General features: G+C 44.7%; 1 protein-coding gene across 2 annotated transcripts; it reads left to right on the top strand.

The window, feature by feature from the left end:
* The first annotated feature begins 28 nt into the window (after positions 1-28).
* On the top strand, positions 29-19,835 carry KARS1 (lysyl-tRNA synthetase 1). Of its 2 annotated transcripts, XM_071084987.1 has the most exons (15): positions 59-182; positions 3,578-3,757; positions 6,303-6,462; positions 7,640-7,805; positions 11,340-11,433; positions 11,789-11,975; positions 12,083-12,208; positions 13,576-13,695; positions 15,697-15,859; positions 15,964-16,137; positions 16,313-16,398; positions 17,030-17,115; positions 17,998-18,124; positions 18,826-18,969; positions 19,545-19,835. In XM_071084987.1, exons 2-15 carry the CDS (start codon positions 3,612-3,614, stop codon positions 19,641-19,643), a joined length of 1,878 nt encoding a protein of 625 aa, XP_070941088.1. In that variant the 5' UTR covers positions 59-182; positions 3,578-3,611; the 3' UTR covers positions 19,644-19,835. The 2 variants fall into 2 exon arrangements, with proteins under 2 accessions (XP_011755768.3, XP_070941088.1); XM_011757466.3 differs by lacking the exon at positions 3,578-3,757 and having other exon boundaries at positions 29-182.
* Positions 19,836-20,635: the final 800 nt, after the last annotated feature.

The raw sequence follows: 20,635 nt of genomic DNA, 5'->3' as shown, positions 1-20,635 counted from the left end.
AGCAGCCGCGGCGCAATGAAAGCGCCTGCCCCCTCTCCCCCGGAAGAGGTGGGGCTTCGCACCTTGACCTGGAAATTAACGTACTATCCTCCTTACATTTGGGTCGGGCCCTCCGGGAAGATGGCAGCGGTGCAGGCGGCCGAGGTGAAAGTGGATGGCAGCGAGCCGAAACTGAGCAAGAAGTGAGTGTCGCTGCGAGTCTTTAAAGCCTTTGCGGTAGGAGAGCCTGGGTTGGGAAGCGCTGCGAAGTTCCCACCAAGGCTGCTGTGCCGGGGCCTTCTTGCCAGCTGTCGTGGGTATGCACATGGTGAGACTTGATGGCTGTGCGTTGCAGACCACACACCCCAGGATATCCCGGGCACGCCGGCTCCCGGTCCCCAGCCGGCACCGGCGGGGTCCTCCCTATCATAACCTTAGAGTTTAGAGACTGTGGAGGGGGAACTAGGACGAGAACTAAGAGTTATCAGGAAAGAAAAGCGAAACTTATTGCTTACCTTCATCTCCTTCCTTGTGAGAAATGCTTTCTTTTGTTGAGCCACTCAGTAAACGTGAAAGTTAAAGAAATATTAAATACCCTAGCTTTTCAGAAAGACCTTCAAAATTTTCTAGGCCTCACTAAGGTCATTCTGAACGTTATGTATTAAAAGGGATCAGTTCTAAAACTGAGTTTCGGCTCGCTGCCATCTACCCGTATGGGTTATTCATTAGATTCCTGTGAGTATTGAGTAATCAACGTCTAACAGCAGAGACCATCTTAATTAAGCCTGATACCTTTAAGTCAGGATTAGCCACTCTTTAACTGGCTGTCTTATATTCTTATTAGCATTCCCCATTTGAACCACAGAACACAGGTAATTGAGTGTTTTATCATTGCTAGGAAGACGGTACATAGTACCATTCCAGACGCATACGAGACGGCTTAATCCCCGTGGCGCGCACTTGTTATCCCAGCTACTCGGGAGACTGAGGCAGGAGAATCGCTTGAACCCAGGAGGCGGAGGTTGCAGTGAGCTGAAGTCGTGCCACTGCACTCCGGCCTGGGAGACTTGAGGTCCTTCAGGGACTGCTATGAGTGCTGCGTGAGCGAGCTCTTCTCCGTCGCCTGCCACAAGGCGTTACTGAGACAGCCAGACCCTGAATGAAAAAGAAAAGAGAAATTATGTTTCCTTTTTTTTTTTTTTTTTTTTTTTTTGAGACAGAGTCTCACTCTGTCGCCCAGGCTGGAGTGCAGTGGAACCATCTCGGCTCACTGCAACCTCCGCTGCCCGGGTTCAGGCGATTCTCATGCCTCCCGAGTAGCTGGGGTTACAGGGGCGTGCCACCACAGCCGGCCAATTTTTGTATTTTTAGTAGAGACATGGTTTCATCGTGTTGGGCAGGATGATCTCGAACTCCTTGCCTCATGATCCGCCCACCTTGACCTCCCAAAGTGCTGGGATGACAGGGGTAAGCCACCGCAGCTGGCCCGATGTTTCCTTTTGTGACCCTAGATTTGTGCTTCAAATATCTTAGAAGTAAGTATTAGAGAAATGGTCTAAGTTTACAGTTTGGTAGCACCCTAATATATTGTCCTTTATTAGAGCAATCTGATGGACTTCCATAAATGTTTGGAACCTGGCCTTTGAACTACTACCTTAGAGAAAATTGACTGGACTTTAATCTGTTAAGTCAAATTTAGTTGAATGTGATGTATCTGTGATATACAGTCCTAAAGTTTAGTTCATTCTTTCAAACCACCTATGATAATAAATTACATTGAATTGAATTATAGGACTGTATATCACAGGTGAAAGCAGGGTTTCCAGTTCAGTGTTTTTAGGTAAACTGAGAAAACTGGTTAATTTCTCTTTACTGACTTTTTTTTTTTTTTTTTTTTTTTTTTTTTTTGGAGGGAGAGTCATTGTTGCCCCGGCTGGAGTGCAGCGGTGTGATTTCAGCCCATGGCCACCTTCACCTCCCGGGTTCAAGCAATTCTGATGCTTCAGCATCCCAAGTACCTGGGACTACAGGCGCATGCGGCAACACCCGGCTAAATTTTTGTATTTTAGTAGAGACAGGATTTCACCATGTTGCCCAGGCTGGTGTCAAACTCCTGAGCTCAGGTGATCCGCCCGCCTCAGCCCGAAAAAGTGTTAGGATTATAGGCATGAGCCACCACTCCCTGCTTCACTGACTTTTCTAAGATTAAATACAGCTACTACATTTTTTTTTTTTTTTTTTTTTTTTTTTTTGAGACGGAGTCTGGCTCTGTCACCCAGGCTGGAGTGCAGTGGCCGGATCTCAGCTCACTGCAAACTCCGCCTCCCGGGTTCACGCCATTCTCCTGCCTCAGCCTCCCAAGTAGCTGGGACTACAGGCGCCCACCACCACGCCTGGCTAATTTTTTTTTGTATTTTAGTAGAGACGGGGTTTCACCATGTTAGCCAGGATGGTCTCGATCTCCTGACTTCATGATCCGCCATCTCGACCTCCCAAAGTGCTTGAGCCACCGCGCCCGGCCATAAGCTACAACTTTTTTGACCAGCTTTTCTGTACCAGGCACAATGCTAGATCTCTGCAAGCTTTCTGTCTAAATAATAACTTTGCAAGAGAAGAGTTATTGTCCATTTTTCAGATTAATAAACTGAGGCCCTGGTAATTAAATGCATTACTAAAGCGTGCATTCCTAAAATACAGTCTAGCGCTGACACAGAGCACTGGAGCAGAGATCTGAAATCAGGCCTGTGCCTCCTCAGCCCATGCTCTGTATCCTGACTGCACAGCACTACTCACGTTGTCTTACCTGTTATTGATGTCTGTTCCTCTAGTTAGCACGGACTAAGATAACTTTTTTGTGATTAACATTTCCTTCCATTTAATTGTTCTTGGACATTCCTTGGTCTGAAATCTTTAGTAAGCACCATTTTATGCCAGGTATTGACTCCAAGTTTAAAAACAGATGTGCTCCCTGCCCAAGTGAAATAGCCTTCTCAGATTTATTTGAACATGGTAAAGAAGGTGATCTCTGTAATTCTGTTGCCTTCTATCATTTATAATGTATAAACATAACATAGTCTAAGGACCCTCCTGAAATTCTCCTTTCCCCTTGTTCCTAGAGTTCCAGACAAGTCTTCTCTTTGATTCGTGTTTTTGTGTGACTTGCATTTATCTTTGTCTAGAGTTTGCAATTGATAGTGACAGTTTCTTCTTATTTTATATGCTTCCTATTGCCATCTTGTGGCCAAGTATTTTCTCTCCAGGTGAGAAACCACACTTCAGGGCTTCAGAAAGTACCTCACATCCTGTTCCCATATTCTAGGATGTTGTGAGCATTTTTACCTGTAAGCGATCCATTAACTTGCTGTTGGCTTTTGACCCCAGATGTGCATGTTTTTTCCATAGTCAGGACTAAGAACATTGTCAGTTACAGTTGTAGCACAGGGAGTGTTACAGGGTTGCTATCAGTTAAGAGAGTCTTAAGTTAAATGGGACTAAAAGGTAGTAGAAGCATGGTCCCCCTCCCCAACCCATAAGAGAGTTGGTTGGGTCTGTGTATACTGTCTGTCCCATCTGACACCACGTCTCTGTTTCCCGCTAGGTGGTGGTAATCATTAGTTCCAGGGTGTTCTGCCATGTTGACGCAAGCTGCTGTAAGGCTTGTTAGGGGGTCCCTGCGCAAAACCTCCTGGGCAGAGTGGGGTCACAGGGAACTGCGACTGGGTCAACTTGCTCCTTTCACAGCGCCTCACAAGGACAAGCCATTATCTGATCAAAGAAGGTTGGTGCCCATTACCTTCTTTATTGCTCTGGAAGCAAAAATTCTTTCCTTACTTGGTTCATTATCTGTTAAGCCTCTGGCTAAGTCTTTGGACTTGTTGCTAAGGAAACAAGGAACCCTAATACCAAAACCAATAGTCCTTTCTCATTTCCTCTTTAATAAATTCAAATCATCTCTCCTTAGAGTCTTGAGATGACATGTGGATCTTATTCTAGAACAGTGCTGAGTACAAAACCTTTGTTTGAACAAATAATTTCTAATGCCAGTTATTTCCCTTTTCTGTCTTTCTGGGGTTTTGTTTGCTCTTGAGATTAATTTGGTTTCTAGTCTTAGTGCTATCCCTAGGACCTTTTTGGATTATCCTTAAGATTGATTTGATTTAAGAGGAGCACCTGGTTGAGTGGAAAACAGATTTATCTTAATTCTAGAAGAACTAGACAGCCTAGTCTTAGCAGTCCACTGACTGAATTATAGCATGATAGCACCAGCACAGTGTTTTGGAAAGGTTGTCTTTACAAATGTTATAAGACATTATATGTAGAAAAAGCTGTCAACTGTGAAACCATCAGAATCCGTTTTTCCTGTTTAAAAGGAAAGGCGCACTGCGCAGCAGCCAGGCGCGGTGGCTCACGCCCGTGATCCCAACACTTTGGGAGGCCGAGACGGGCGGATCACGAGGTCAGGAGATCAAGACCATCCTGGCTAACACAGTGAAACCCCGTCTCTACTAAAAATACAAAAAGAACATTAGCTGGTCATGGTGGCGTGCACCTGTAGTGCCAGCCACTCCAGACGCTGAGGCAGGAGAATGGTGTGAACCCGGGAGGTGGAGCTTGCAGTGATCCGAGATCGCACCACTGCACTCCAGCCTGGGCAACAGAGCAAGACTCTGTCTCAATAAAAAGAGGTGAAAGATTCAAAACCTCAATTCATTTTGTTTAAGTTATTCTAAATTCTTACAGAAAATGAAGGATGTGTCCTGAAGCCAGAAAGTACGCAGGCATGACTTGGGATCTTTTGCTGTGGTTCACTGTTGCAGAATATTTGATTAGTGGTTTGAAAGAATGTTCCATAAATTGTCTTTGAATAGTAAAGATAACCCTCCCTATACCAATATGTTTAGTTTCTGGGTTCAGATAGCAAATTCAGACCATAAGAGACATGAACGTATCATACAGAACAGCTCAAAGTTGTCCACATCGCTTTGGTTTTTGAGGTTCAAGGGATAAGTATCAAGAGTTTGGATAGCAAGCGATTTAGCCAGAAATGTATTCAAATCAGTATAGTTTCTATACAGAGAGTAAAGGGTTAAGATACTGAAAGATACGTAGAAAGCTCATATTTGGTTAACTAAATGCCAGGGTTAGGGTAATCCCTTTATACAAACATAATCTCAGTACACACCACAGCAACTGGTGGAGGTTGTCTATTATTATTTTCATTTTATAGGTGAGAAGTTAATTCACTCATCCAAGTCCCATAATTGACAAGTGTGTTGGAATTTAGTCCCAGGCAGCCTGACTACAAAGATGATGTATTATCCCCTGTACTATGCTGCTTTGCACACCGTTCTACTTTGTTGTCTAAGTCAGGCTCCAGTGGGCAAAGTGAGACTAATGCTGACAGCCATTCTTGGAGAGACTGTTGGTGGGGGAGGTCTCCTTGAGTGCTAAAGAGCCAGCTCTTCCTTACTATCATCCTAACTCATGCTTAGGGGAGGTTAGAGAGAGGGGGTGGCAGAGGGCTAGAGATGTTGCCTGATCATGTGTTAGATCTGGCATCGGAGGGGTCAGGTGGCTGACACCTGTAATCCTAGCACCTTGGGAGGCCAAGGCTGGCAGATCACTTGAGGCAAGGAGTTTGAGACCAGCCTGGCGAACATGGTGAAACCCTGTCTCTACTGAAAATACAAAAATTAGTTGAGTGTGGTGGTACACACCTGTAATCCCAGCTACTCAGGTGACTCAGGCACTAGAATCCCTTGAAATCCGGGAGGCAGAGATTGCAGTAAGCTGATATTGTGACTGCACTCCAGCTTGGGCCACAGAGCAAAACTCTGTCTCATTTAAAAAAAAAAAAGATCTATCACTGTTGGAACTTCACGTTCTGGAGGGGATACTAAACAACTAAGATTCAGTCACCAGCCCCAAGGAGCTCCCTAACCTAATTAGCTCAAGAAAAGCCTATTCTGCTAATTTTCTAGAAAATATTTTCTCCTGTTCAAAACTAATGCATAGGATTTTCTTTGTCCTGGTAGATCTTGGTTTTAGTTGGGACCTAATGCCAAGGACCTGAGACTGGCAAGCAGAGATTGAGAGTGATCTTTCCTATCTTTGTTCTAAGCTTATTTTTCCCTTTGTGTCTTTCACATAAAGAGTTTAGTGATGAGAGACTTGAGCTGAGCTATGGGTGTGGAATTGAGGGGTATACAACTGAGAAAGAGCGTTCCTCCCAGGCGATTCGTGTTTTTGATAAGTGGCTAGGGGCAGAACGTAGACGACTCTTCAGGCAGCTAACACATTGAACGCTTTCATCTTTCCAACAGTGAGCTGAAGAGACGCCTGAAAGCTGAGAAGAAAGTAGCAGAGAAGGAGGCAAAGCAGAAAGAGCTCAGTGAGAAACAGCTAAGCCAAGCCACTGTGGCTGCCACCAGCCTCACCACTGACAATGGTGTGGGTCCTGAGGAAGAGAGCCTGGACCCAAATGTGAGTTCCTTGGGCCACCAGCATGGCTGGGCCCACGAAAGCTTCTGATGAGGCTTATGGCAGATTCTTTGGGACTGGACAGTAGGAAGGACCAGTATGCCCGAGGTCACTGCCAGGATAAGGGAGGGTCTGCCACTCCATCTGCTTAAAGGCACAGACCCTGAGTGTTTTTTATGTCAACCCCCAAAAGACATTTGGGAGAGTCCAGCATTCAAGTGAATTAACCTTCCTTGGAATTAGCTTGACCTTGAGGCCCTGGGGAAAGTGTCTCTCTAAAGATTGCCTGAGGTTTACTTTAGACCAGGGGCTGGCAAACTACATTCCACCAGCCAAATCCACTTCTCTATGCCCCCCACTTTATCCTTCCCTCCCTGGTTTTTTGTTTTTGTTTTTGAGCAAAGTCTCATTCTGTCACCCAGGCTGGAGTGCAGTGGTGCAATCTCACTGCAACCTCCGCCTCCCCAGTTCAAGCGATTCTCCTGCCTCAGCCTCCCAAGTAACTGGGATTAGAGGCACACTCCACTGCACCCAGCTAATGTTGGCCAGGCTCCTCTTGAACTCCTGGCCTCAAGTGATCCACCCACCTTGGGTTCCCTGAGTACTAAGATTACAGGTGTGAGCCGCCACACCTTGCCCCTCCTTGGTTTTACTAGTAAAATTGTATTGGAACACAGCCATGTTCATTTGTTTACATATTTCTGAGGCTGCTTTCCCCCTGGAACAGCTGAGTTGAGAAGTTGCATCAGAAAAGCTTTGTGAGAAAGGCTGCTGTAGAATATTCCTTGTTTACATTCTCCAGACCCCATGCCTTGGGGAAAAATCTGATGTGTCGTTGTAGGAGAGTAGTTAAGAAGATAAGTGACTCAACTCACCATGCAAAATGTGGTCTACAAAAGTGACAAGGCCACCTATACCAATTAAAAATTAAACTTCTATTATTTTAGGCAGAACTCTGATATTTCTTTTTGTTGACTCTTGCATTTTGGAATGCTGGCCTCTGGCCACCCTGCATATTTTAAGTGCAAATCTTCATATTCATTCCTGTAATGCACAGGTCTTGGTTAAAGAAAACAATGTATTGGGGTCACTCTGGGGCAGAATACTGCCCTCTGCTAGGTGGGCCCCACTGGTCTGACTAGGTTCAACTTCTCAAGGGCTTTTTTTTTTTTTTTAACAGCAATACTTCAAAATCCGCAGCCAAGCAATTCATCAGCTGAAGGTCAATGGGGAAAATCCGTACCCACACAAGTTCCATGTTGACATCTCACTCACTGACTTCATCCAGAAATATAGTCATCTGCAGCCTGGGGATCACCTGACTGACATTACCTTAAAGGTGGCAGGTAGGAACTCTCCCTGGCAAATCACTGAACTCCCACAACAGGCAGGACCCTTCAGTAGCACAAGGGAAGGTCTGGGTTGGTCTTGTTCTCAAGTAGTCTGTGTCTGAAGCTACTTTACAAAGGACAGCGCCATTATATCTACTCACAGAAAGAAGTAGAGGATTCCCTTCATCAGCAAGAATCAGTGGTAGAAGTCTCAGGCTTCTAAGAATTCTGGTCTTTGGCCTGAGAATGCTTTGCACTGAGACAGTTTTTCTAGAACACTGCTCCTTTGGAGTTGTAGTATCTTGTATTAGATTTTCTTTTCCTAAATTTAAAAAAATCACATCTTTTCCTTGCCCTCCCCCACCAACTATCAGTTGTAGAAAATTTAGAATAGTCAAAGAAGCAAGGAAAGTTTTGATTACCCATAATCCTACCACCCAGAGAGAATTCCTGCCAGCACCTAAATGCCCAAAAGATTTCTTCTTTAAAGTGCAGTGCTTTTACTAAAGTCTTTTTTTTTTTTTTTTTTTTTTTTTTGAGATGTAGTGTCACTTTGTTGTCCAGGCTGGAATGCGGTGGTACCATCTTAGCTCACTGCAACCTCCACCCCCCAGGTTCAAGCGATTCTCCTGCCTCAGCCTCCCAAGTAGCTGGGATTACAGGCACCTGCCACCGCACCCGGATAAGTTTTGTATTTTTAGTAGAGATGGGGTTTCACCGTGTTGGCCAGGCTGGTCTCGAACTCCTGACATCAGGTGATCCGCCTGCCTCAGCCTCCCAAAGTGTGAGGATTGCAGGCTTGAGCCACCACACCCTGCCACTAAAATATTTCTTGATGTTAGTTATTCTAGTTTGATATTCTCAACTATGTAGTGTGCTCTGAGATCTTTTCACATGTGTGTTTTCAGATCTTTTTTTTTTAATTTTTTGTTTTTATTCTGTTTCTTTACATTTCTTTTGGGACTTTTATCTGCATACTGAATCATCTTTGATTCTTTTTGATAATTGTTACTTTGTCTCAAATCCTTTTTATCTCTTTCTTCATACTTTGATTTTTAAATTTTATCCTTCTTTTCACTTACTGTTTCTCTTGAGGCATTATTTGTTGTATTTAGTCACTATTATTTCCTTATAGCTTAGTCATCATTTTCTGAAAGATTTTTACTTTATTTCTAATTATTTCATGTGTTATCACCTCATTTCTTAGTTTTTCTAATTCTAATTTGTGTTCTTTAATGTTTTGTGTCTTTTTTCTTAATGTCTCTCAGCTCATTGTTGAAAAGTAAGTTAGAACTTTTTGCTTTTCACCATACGTTCTCACTCATAAGTGGGAGTTGAACAATGAGAACACATGGACATAGGGAGGGGAACATCACACACTGGAGCCTGTCGAGGGGTGGGGGCAGGGGAGGGAGAGCATTAGGACAAATACCTAATGCATGTGGAGCTTAAAACCTAGATGATGGGTTGATAGGTGCAGCAAACTACCATGGCACATGTATACCCATGTAACAAACCTGCATGTCCTGCACATGTATCCCAGAACTTAAAGTAAAATTAAAAAAAAAAAAATTTTTTTTGTTGTTCTGAGCATGTCTGTCTTGAGAGCTTTTATTTTGTCTAGAGCAGTGTTATTCTCCTATCTCTCCTTTTTTAGTTTTTTAGGTAACTTAATTTTTTTTTTTTTTTTTTTTTTTTTTTTTTTTTTTTTTTTTTTTTTTTTTTGAGACGGAGTCTCGCTCTGTCGCCCAGGCTGGAGTGCAGTGGCCGGATCTCAGCTCACAGCAAGCTCCGCCTCCCGGGTTCACGCCATTCTCCCGCCTCAGCCTCCCGAGTAACTGGGACTACAGGCGCCCGCCACCTCGCCCGGCTAGTTTTTTGTATTTTTTAGTAGAAACGGGGTTTCACCGTGTTAGCCAGGATGGTCTCGATCTCCTGACCTCGTGATCCACCCGTCTCGGCCTCCCAAAGTGCTGGGATTACAGGCTTGAGCCACCGCGCCCGGCCAGGTAACTTTATATGGTAGATGAGCTCAGTGCTTTTATGTTGCTTATATTTACATGAAATCAGTTTTCCTGAATGTTCAAAGGAAACTAGATTTCGTTTTTCCAACTTTAGTGAGCTCCCTCTTGTTTTTGTGACGTGTTCAGAAATACAGCAGCTTGCTTTCTGAGATTTCCCAGTCCTCATCTTCTTCCTCATCTTTTTTGGGTCTTCTCCTTTTTTTGTCTCTTTTTCCCTTGTCCCGTTCGGTTTTTTACGGTCTTGTCCTAGAAGGGAGCCTGGCTGTTGAGAGGGTTTCTGTAGGCTCTTCATTCCCTTTAGATCTTTTTTTTTCTTGTTTGAGACAGAGTTTCACTCTTGTTTCCCAGGCTGGAGTGCAATGGCGCCATCTCAGCTCACTGCAACCTCCACCTCCCGGGTTCAAACAATTCTCCTGCGTCAGCCTCCCGAGTAGCTGGGATTACAGGCATGCACCACCATGCCCGGCTAATTTTGTATTTTTAGTAGAAACGGGGTGTCTCCATGTTGGTCAGGCTGGTCTTGAACTCCCAACCTCAAGTGATATGCCTGCCTCGACCTCCCAAAGTCTTGGGATTACAGGCGTGAGCCACAGCGCCCGGCCCCCTTTAAATCTTAATGTAGCCCTCACCTGTATGGAAATGGGCACATCCCCTCCCAGCTTCAGCTGCTTTCCTGGAGGAAAAGGTTCACATTTTCCAGCGGATACCTTTGGCCATTTGGGAGTTCTCCAGTTCTCAGATCCCTCCCATACCCCATTCCTCCCCACTGCTTTTTCCCCATGTAGAGGTCTTATGACTCTTGGTGGTTTACCTCATTGCTTATATTTGGGGGTTCTTGGCAACATCTTCCCACATCATTTTGTTGTAAATTTTGTCCATAGATTTTTCACTTTGCCTCTCTAGCTATGCTTTCTATTTTTATTTGAGGATTCAAGGAAATCCAAAAACTCTGCTGCTCCCAGCACCACCATCTTCCAGGCATCCAGTGACTTATCTTGAAAGCCAGGTCTCCCTGCATGTCTTTAACTGATCTGAATGGAGATCGTTGGCTTGAGGGAAAAGATGGGGATTAGACCTCAAGCTAAAATAAGATTGTACTGCTTGGTGTTCTGCCCTGACGAAAAAAAAAAAATGCAGGCCAGTACCGTGGCTCACGCCTGTAATCCCAGCACTTTGGGAGGCTGAGGTGGGTGGGTCACTTCAGCCCAGGAGTTCAAGACCAGCCTGGGCAACATGGTAAAACCCCCTCTGTAGTTAAAAAAAAAAAAAAAATTAGCCAGGTGTGGTGGTGCACACCTGTAATCCCAGCTACTCAGGAGGCTGAGGTAGGAGAATCACTTAAACCTGGAAGGCGGAGGTTGCCGTGAGCCGAGATCATGCCACTGCACTCTAGCCTGGGCAACAGAGCAAGACTCTGTCTCCAAAAAAGAAATATATATATATGCAGAGGGAGCTTTTTTTGACACTGATACTGTAAAATGACTTCTGGTTCTGTAACTCAGTATTTTTGCTCTTCTTTTTCTAGGTAGGATCCATGCCAAAAGAGCTTCTGGGGGAAAGCTCATCTTCTATGATCTTCGAGGAGAGGGAGTGAAGTTGCAAGTCATGGCCAATTCCAGGTATCTCGAAATATCCAGTTATAGACTTTTCTTGGTTGGCCTAGAACAACACAGCAATAGGCTGATGTGGTCTTACTGGTATTTGAAGTTAGAGTAAGAAGGAGTCGGACATGGTTGGGGAAGACTGAGAAGAAGATAACGTGGCCACCTGGTCACCTGTAAAGTGATGACTGCCCTCAAGTTATATGACAGTAAAGTAAAGGATAGTCCTTTTTTAATAGTGGCCCCTGAATCTGAGCTGCTTCTTGGGCTCACATTAACTAGGTGTTAACAGGTGAGTGAGGGTTCCAGAGGAACCCAGTAGTCAGTGTTCATTTGAATTGTTCTTACTGAATTACATTTCCTTTTCACTCAGAAATTATAAATCAGAAGAAGAATTTATTCATATTAATAACAAACTGCGTCGGGGAGACATAATTGGAGTTCAGGGGAATCCTGGGAAAACCAAGAAGGGTGAGCTGAGCATTATTCCGTATGAGATCACACTGCTGTCTCCCTGTTTGCATATGTTACCTCATCTTCACTTTGGTCTCAAAGACAAGGTAAGCGTTCATGCCTCCTAGCTGTGGCATGGCTGTGCCTTCTGTTTGTTTTATCATACCATCGAATCAGACATACCAGTGATTTCTAACTGCTTCTTTTGGTTTAGGAAACAAGGTATCGCCAGAGATACTTGGACTTGATCCTGAATGACTTCGTTAGGCAGAAATTTATCATCCGCTCTAAGATGGTCACATATATAAGAAGTTTCCTGGATGAGCTGGGATTCCTAGAGGTAGGGAGAGTTCCTTGCCTGACGTGATGAGCTGCCTTGCAATGCTTGCTGCCGCCTCTCCCTTGCCTTCCTTTTCCAAAGCGTATCCTGTGTCATGCTTAATGAGAATGTCCCCTTTCTTGCCATTGTCTCTGTTCTACCTTGTCCTGATTAGGAAGGCAGGAGCTGACTTCTAAGATAATGGACAAGGTATAGGGCCATCCACATGCTAATGATGTCACATTCAATATGTATTCAAATCATTTTGCTTTTTTGTAGCATTAAATATTTTTTGATGGTATGAGAAAAGCAAACACACATACCATAAAACAAATTCAAACAATAAATTAAATAGAAGCAAAATTGAAAGTACCCTTCCACTGCTTCCAACTAACTTCCATCCCCAAACTTGAGTTTGATATGTATCCTTCCGCACCATTTACTGGGCATATTACATACATACATGTGCGTGTTGCGGATGGAGTGCACATATGTAAACAATTTGGAGCGGTTTTATTTTTGCTTTAAATATGAGTGAAGTCACACTGTATGTATTGTGATGGACCTGCTTTTATTTCACTTAAGATATTCTGGAACTCTTTGTATGAGATAGATAGATATTCTTTCTTAATGCTGCATTGTTTGTTTCAACAAGTATCTTTATACACATGTTCAAGTGTTTCTGTAGGATGGATTTCTAGAAGTAGAATAAGTCAAAGGATATAAGCAGTTAAAATTTTTTTAAACAATCAGTTGAGATAACTCACTACCTTCAGACCAGCCTAATTTTTAAATTTTTAATAAATACTACAAATTGGGCTGGGCTCGCTCGGTGGCTCACGCCTGTAATCCCAGCACTTTGGGAGGCGGAGACGGGCGGATCACGAGATCAGGAGATCGAGACCATCCTGGCCAACACAGTGAAACGCTTTCTCTACAAAAAATTAGCCAGGTGTGGTGGCAGGTGCCTGTAGTCCTAGCTGCTTGGGAGGCTGAGGCAGGAGAATAGTGTGAACCTGGGAGGCAGAGCTTGCTGTGAGCCGAGATCACGCCACTGCACTCCAGCCAGGGCAAAAGAGCAAGACTCTGTCTCAAAAAATAAATACTGCAAATTGAACTCAAGAAAGGCTATATCCATTTAGATTCTTATTTACAGCTTGTGAAAGTTCATGGTACTATATTAATGGTGTTAGGTATTAATAGAAATTGAAACACCATCGTAGAAATACTATCTGTTCTTTTTTGTCAAGCACTTGCACGTTACTGTTGAACTTACTAACATTTAGTTTGGGATATAACATGCTTAGACTATATTACATGCAAAGCATGATCTGTCCCCAAGGCCTCTGGTTATCTAAGGACTGAATGTTTCTCCCTGTCTTTTTTAGATTGAAACTCCCATGATGAACATCATCCCAGGGGGAGCTGTGGCCAAGCCTTTCATCACTTACCACAACGAGCTGGACATGAACTTATATATGAGAATTGCTCCAGAACTCTATCATAAGGTAGTCAAAAATATTACATCCTGTTCCCTTAAAGAAGCAGAAAGCTGGAAAACCATTGGCTAGACAGGTATAGTCAGAAATAAGAGGAACAGAGAGAGAGTAAAGCAGCCAAGAAGGTGTTCTGATGGGTCAGGTGTGTGGACATGAGTAACACTGCCAGAATTTCTCTACAAGATCAATAGAGCATTGCAGGGCAGAGGCTAAAGGGATTGTCTTTCCCATGTGTACAGGCACTCCTTACCTACTTTGGTTCCCCTAAAACTTTTAAGATACAGTCTTACTTGGATTGGATCTGATTTAAGTCTTTCATAGAAGAAAGAGCCTAATCTCTCTGTGGAAGTTGGAAATCATACCTTCATGCCTGGCGCGGTGGCTCACACCTGTAATCCCAGCTACTTTGGGAGGCCAAGGCGGGTGGATCACTTGAGGTCAGGAGTTTGAGAGCAGCCTGGCCAACATGGTGAAACCCAGTGTCTACAAAAATACAAAAATTAGCTGGGCATGGTGGCGGGCGCCTGTAATCCCAGCTACTCGGGAGACTGAGGCAGGAGGATTGTTTGAACCCAGGAGGCAGAGGTTGCAGTGAGCCGAGATCTGCCACTGCACTCCAGTCTGGGTGACAGAATGAGACTCTGTCTCACAGAAAACAAAAGTATCTTCAAATCGCTATAAAGATGTCTTTTCAAATTCCCAGGTAAATATCGAAGATTATTATTCAGGATTTTTAGTTGCAGACAACAGAACCTGTTATAACTAGGTGAAGCAAAATAAAAATTTATTCAGCTCTATAGGTGAGGTATTGCTCCTCACAGGAGGGCATTAGCTGCGGGGGTCTGCCCGCAGACCCTGACCTAAACAACGGATGAATAAAACGTACACTGAAATACGGATACTCTGTTTTGCCAGTCCTGCTGAGTGACTGCTCGCACACCAAGAGAGGTTTGTCACTGCGGCTGACCATGAGCAGCTCGCACTCCAGGCATTTATTTAGTAGAGAATTAACAACAGAAGCTTTGAGTAAACACATTTGTGGATAATTAACATGGTTAAGAGAGTAGTTCTAGGAATTATTAAAGCTCAGGTACTGCTGTCTAAAGTAAATACTATTAGGGGGCAGTATCTTTGGTCGACCTCCCCCCAAGAGGGCCATGTGGCTCAAAGGTTAGTTAATGGAGATAGGGTAAACAGATTTAACTGAGAAAGCCTCTGTTGTCTGTAGTATTTACCCTGTGACCTAATGCTCTAAGGTAAGAACCAGCTCCCTTCAGCCTGTTCAGTTATTACAAGCTACGTAACCTTTCAGCCTTCCAAAAGATTTGTGACTATTATAACTTCCCCAATATTTCCCTTTAATATTTCTGCCACCATCCTGAGTGAATCCCCACATACAGAAAGCTCACAGTCCCCAGGAGGATCAGAGAATCAGGCTTGTAAACTACACAACTAGGAATGATTCTGAGTCATATTAGAATGGGCTGTTCTCATGGAGAACCCAGTGTTTTTTCCTACTAGGCACAGTTACTATAGCTCATAACCCTGGCACTAGGCACAAGTCACTGCCACTAGGACCTCTGCAATCTAAATGCTACATATGACTGGCCCCCTTCACTAGAATGAATTCTCTGCAATACCTACATCTTCTGTTATGTAGATGTAACAGATGTAACATGCTGAAGTCTCAAGTGTATCTGACTGGTGGAGTGTGGGTCACACGCCTGCAGCCTAACACCAAGAGACGCTGCTTCCTTGGGGAGGCTCAGACTCAACGGTGGGGGATGCCCAAGACAGGAAGAGTATCTAGAATTCCTGGGCAGCCAAAAAGGAGGGGTAACTGTCCACACTACAAGGGTCTAAAGAGAGCAGGGTGCTTGGCATTTTGACTAGAGACCTGAGAGCATGCCTAATCTGTGAAAACCAAGTTATGGCTTTTGGAGACTGAAACTTCCCAGAGCTGTTAATGTAAGATTAGCTGTCATGACCGTGGCCATGTGTTGCTGTTAGATTCTTGTGGTTGGTGGCATCGACCGGGTTTATGAAATTGGACGCCAGTTCCGGAATGAGGGGATTGATTTGACGCACAATCCTGAGTTCACCACCTGTGAATTCTACATGGCCTATGCAGACTATCACGATGTCATGGAAATCACAGAGAAGATGGTTTCAGGTGACTCCTGCCCTCCGTCATACTCATCGGGTGGTTTGGTATGCTGCTTTCAGAGGAGGGCTGCCTGGGTTTCATCCCTGCTAAATAACAGGTTTCTCTCCCAGGGATGGTGAAGCATATTACAGGCAGTTACAAGATCACCTACCACCCAGATGGCCCAGAGGGCCAAGCCTACGATATTGACTTCACCCCACCCTTCCGGCGAATCAGCATGATAGAAGAGCTTGAGAAAGCCCTGGGGATGAAGCTGCCAGAAACTAATCTCTTTGAAACTGAAGGTAAAGTGACAACACTCACTCCATTGTGAGTGACAGCACTTACTCCTCCTCTCTTCCTGTCCAGCTCTGAATTTGATTGGGTCAGAGCTAGAATTTCCCACACTATTCTCTTTACGTACATTTGTACTTGGCTAATGTGATGTCTCCTGCCCTAACTTGTGCGTTTGTATCCCAGAAACTCGCAAAATTCTTGATGATATCTGTGTGGCAAAAGCTGTTGAATGCCCTCCACCTCGGACCACAGCCAGGCTCCTTGACAAGGTGAGAGGCTCCGCCTTTGTTGTACATGTCCTCATCTGGTGCTGAACAGTTCCCTCTTCCCTGGGGAGAGTTCATTTCTGCACCTTCATAGGAAAACCCTAAAGAGTTTGAACAAGAGAAATAACAAACTTCGACCTGTCATACTAAGCTCTGTGCCAAATAATTTATGGTGTGATCTCTGTTAATCCTTTCCAGCTTTTAAAAAGCTATAGGGTAGGGCGGGTGCGGTGGCTCACACCTGTAATCCCAGCACTTTAGGAGGCCGAGGCGGGCGAATCACCTGAGGTCAGGAGTTTGAAACCAGCCTGGCCAACATGGTGAAACCCCGTCTCTACTAAAAATACAAAAATTAGCTGGGTGTGGTGGCGGGCACCTGTAATCCCAGCTACTCAGGAGGCTGAGGCACGAGAATCACTGGAACCGGGAGGGGGAGGTTGCAGCAGGCCGAGATCGTGCCACTGCACTCCATCCTGGGCGACAGAGCAAGACTCCATCTCAATAATAGTAATAATAATAATAAATAACTATAGGATAAACCCATCTGGATGGGAGCTGAGGTCTTCTGTCTGGGCTGGGATGATCAAATACTATTCAGAAATGGTGACTGACTCTGCTTTTCTTTCTCATTAAGCTTGTTGGGGAGTTCCTGGAAGTGACTTGCATCAATCCTACATTCATCTGTGATCACCCACAGATAATGAGCCCTTTGGCTAAATGGTAAGATTCCAGTTACCTATTGCTGCGTAACAGCCCCAGAACTTAGTGGTGTTAAACAACAGTTTATTGTCAAGATTTTGTGGGTTGACTGGTGGTCTTTCTGCTGGGTGGTGGTGACTAGGATAACCCAAGGGGCTTTTTTTCAACTGGGGATTCTGCCAGGGCACTTTGGTTCTCCTCCATGTGGTCACTCCACATAGGATCTTGTCCTCCAGGGCCTCTTCATGTGGCCTCTCTGGCAGCACAGCCTGGGCTTCCTTTCAGCATGGCGATTGGGCTCTGAGGAGAAGCTTCCAAAAGAACAGACCTCATTGTGCAAACACATATCAAGCCTCTGCTGATATCCCATTGGCCAAACCAAGACATGTTGCCAGCCCAGAGTCCAGGTGAAGGAGGCTACACGTGGGCATGAATACAAGAGGTGTGCTCCATTGTAACAGTCTGCCACACTGGCCTGTTAGGAAGATCATTAAACCTTCCTGGTTTCTCTCACCCTCCTCACCGTTGTACCAAACGATTTGTTGCTGAGAGTGCATGCAGGCTGCAAACTGCAATCAGTAACACTTTTGAGTCCACTAGAGTTCAATTCTTGTATTAGATGTTTGATCATTAGACCAACCTGGCCAATATGGTGAAACCCTGTCTCTACTAAAAATACAAAAATTAGCCAGGCATAGTGACATGCACCTGTGATCCCAGCTACTCAGGGCTGAGGCAGGAGAGGCTTTTGAACCCAGGAGGCGGAGGTTGCAGTGAGCCGAGATCACACCACTGCACTCCAGCCTAGGCAACAGCGAGCCTCCATCTCAAACAAAAAAAAAAAAGAATTTAGCTCATTAGGGGCCTGTATATTCAGCCTCCCCTCTGGTCTCCTGTCCCTAGGCACCGCTCTAAAGAGGGTCTGACTGAGCGCTTTGAGCTGTTTGTCATGAAGAAAGAGATATGCAATGCCTACACTGAGCTGAATGATCCCGTGCGGCAGCGGCAGCTTTTTGAAGAACAGGCCAAGGTGAGCAAGGGGACTGTGAGCAGAGGCTGTGCCAACTCACCAGGAGATACCAGCCTTAACCCTGATTTGTGTCAGCATATACGTTCTTGGTGACTTCAGAAGAAAGCCATAGGCTTTGCTGGAGGAAGTCACTTTTCAAGATGGAGACTTCACCTGGTATTGACTCTGTAGTACATAAGAGGAGCTTAGTAATTAATCTCCGTATGGGAAGCATGATGTTTGGTCTTGAAAATACGCTTGCCAGACAAGAACGTTATTTTCTTAGATTATACATGTATTGAGGTGGCTTAGGGTTGGGAGGCAGGTAAAGATGGATGGAGAAGACAAAGCCCCCACAGACAGCCTGCAGCAGGTGCTGCCAGTGAGGGCTGCTTCCAAGAAATGCAAGAAAGACCCTTGGCATTGTCACAGTCTCCAAGAATTAACCCATTTGGAGTCCCAGAACCCCAAGCAGTGGAAGTGTTTTCTTTCAGAGAAATTTGTATGTGTTCTGAGGTCGATTTCATCAGTCCTGACCTCCAGGTCTTTGAGAGAAACGGCTGCATCTTGGAGTTACTAGGAAATGAATCCCCAGCAAGTCCTGAGTGTCAGGAGCATCCCTGGAATGATGGTACTCCCACCTCGGAGCCTATTAACGTGTTCACTCACACACTGAGATATCCTAGAAGAAGATCACCTTTTGGTTCTCTTTCCTCTTCTAGGCCAAGGCTGCAGGTGATGATGAGGCCATGTTCATAGATGAAAACTTCTGTACTGCCCTGGAATACGGGCTGCCCCCGACAGGTGGCTTTGGCATGGGCCTTGACCGAGTCGCCATGTTTCTCACCGACTCCAACAACATCAAGGTACGTAGCAGCCCTCCACAGCGCATACTGCCCTGAAGAAACTCCATTGTGTTGCAGCCAGGGCATGGTGGGCCTGGGGGATAAAATTAAGGAAGGGATTTGGACTGGGAAGAGGAGCAGGCAGAAGAGTTCCATGCCACTCACAGGAGGGCCAGAGCCTCTGACCTTGAAGGATTTGGGTTTTTTCCTCCCAGAGGCAGAAGGAATACTAATTGTTTGCATTTCTTGAGGATCCAGGGAAGTCTCCATGCATTATTTCAGCTAATTAAGTCAGCCCAATGAGGTATAGAAACTGTTGTTTCCCATTTTTACAGATGAGGAAATCAAATTTTCATAGAAATGTGTCTATTCATCCTTTTGACATAGTGCCCTAGGCAGTGCTATGCATTTGTTCTTTGTCATCTGTAACTGAGAGGGTCTGAGTTGAAATAAAAGAACACATGTGTCTTTTCAGCTGGAATATACTAATCTCTAGATTTTGGTGGTAACAACAGAGGCAAAAGGAATGAGTAGATAGGTGTGAAAAAATGTTCAGAGTGCTTCTTAGCTTCAAAGTACATTTTTATCTCCCACAGGAAGTACTTCTGTTTCCGGCCATGAAACCCGAAGACAAGAAAGAGAATGTAGCAACCACTGATACGCTGGAAAGCACAACGGTTGGCACTTCTGTCTAGAAAATAATAATTGCAAGTTGTATAACTCAGGCGTCTTTGCATTTCTGCGAAAGATCAAGTCTGCAAGGGAATTCTTGTGTGCTGCTTTCCATTTGACACCGCAGTTCGGTTCAGCCATTAGAAGAGAGACAAGGAATTAAAATTTTCTTTTTAATCCTTGTTACCAAATAAACCATTTGTCTGTTCTCTTTACCTTTAGAATGTCAACTTTTTTTCCCAGACTGCTGGCCTAATGAATGTTTAGGATTTTACCATCTTATTTATTTAACAAATTTATATTAATGTCTGCCCTGTGCCAGGCATCATTCTAAGGGATTGGGGACACAGCAGTGAACAAAAGCCAAGTTCCTGCTTTCATGGAACTTGTATTCTTTCTTTGGGATAGGGAGGAGAAGTAGACAAACAAAAAACAAGGAAATACTTGTTCTTTCTGGTGGTGGTATACACCAAGAAGAAAAATGGAGCAGGGTAAGGGGACAGAGGTGCTATTTCAGAGGTGGAGGGAACAGTGCTACTTTATGGTGGTCAGGAAGACCTCTCCTAGGCATTTCAGTAGAGGTCTGGAGACTGAGCTGGGGAGGTCTATGGGAAAAGGCCATTCGGACCAAAGGACTATGTTTTTGAGGAATGGCAGAGGGTCTGGTGTGACTGGACAGGGATGAGTGAAGGTCAGTGAGGGGCCAGATCACGCAGGCTCCCGGAAGCCACGCAGAAATGTATGTGTTTTCTGAGGGAGATGAGATACCATGGAAGGGTTTTGAGCAGAGGAGTGTTTTTCAAGGATTATTATAGTTTCTGTGTGGAGGACAAGGGCAAAGAAGGGAGACCGCTGAGCAGTCACCATAGGCTGAGGAGACAGTGGCTGGGACGTGGTTGGAGCAGTGGAAATGGTCACAAGTGGTTGCACTTTGCCTGTGTTCCTGACGGCAGAAGAATTTGGTGATGGAATGTGGGTTGTGACAAAAAGAAGCCAAAAGTGATTTCACGGTTTT

This window comes from Macaca nemestrina, chromosome 18 (genome assembly GCF_043159975.1).
Source record: "Macaca nemestrina isolate mMacNem1 chromosome 18, mMacNem.hap1, whole genome shotgun sequence".
NCBI classification, from domain to species: Eukaryota; Metazoa; Chordata; class Mammalia; order Primates; family Cercopithecidae; genus Macaca; species Macaca nemestrina.
This window is presented reverse-complemented; position numbering and strand designations above follow the sequence as displayed.

Coding starts and splice junctions, on each gene's coding strand:
- KARS1 (XM_071084987.1), top strand. CDS start 3,612: ATGTTGACGCAAGCTGCTGTAAGGCTTGTTAGGGGGTCCCTGCGCAAA. Junction 3,758..6,302: donor CCATTATCTGATCAAAGAAG/GTTGGTGCCCAT, acceptor TCTTTCCAACAG/TGAGCTGAAGAGACGCCTGA. Junction 18,125..18,825: donor TTTTTGAAGAACAGGCCAAG/GTGAGCAAGGGG, acceptor TTCCTCTTCTAG/GCCAAGGCTGCAGGTGATGA.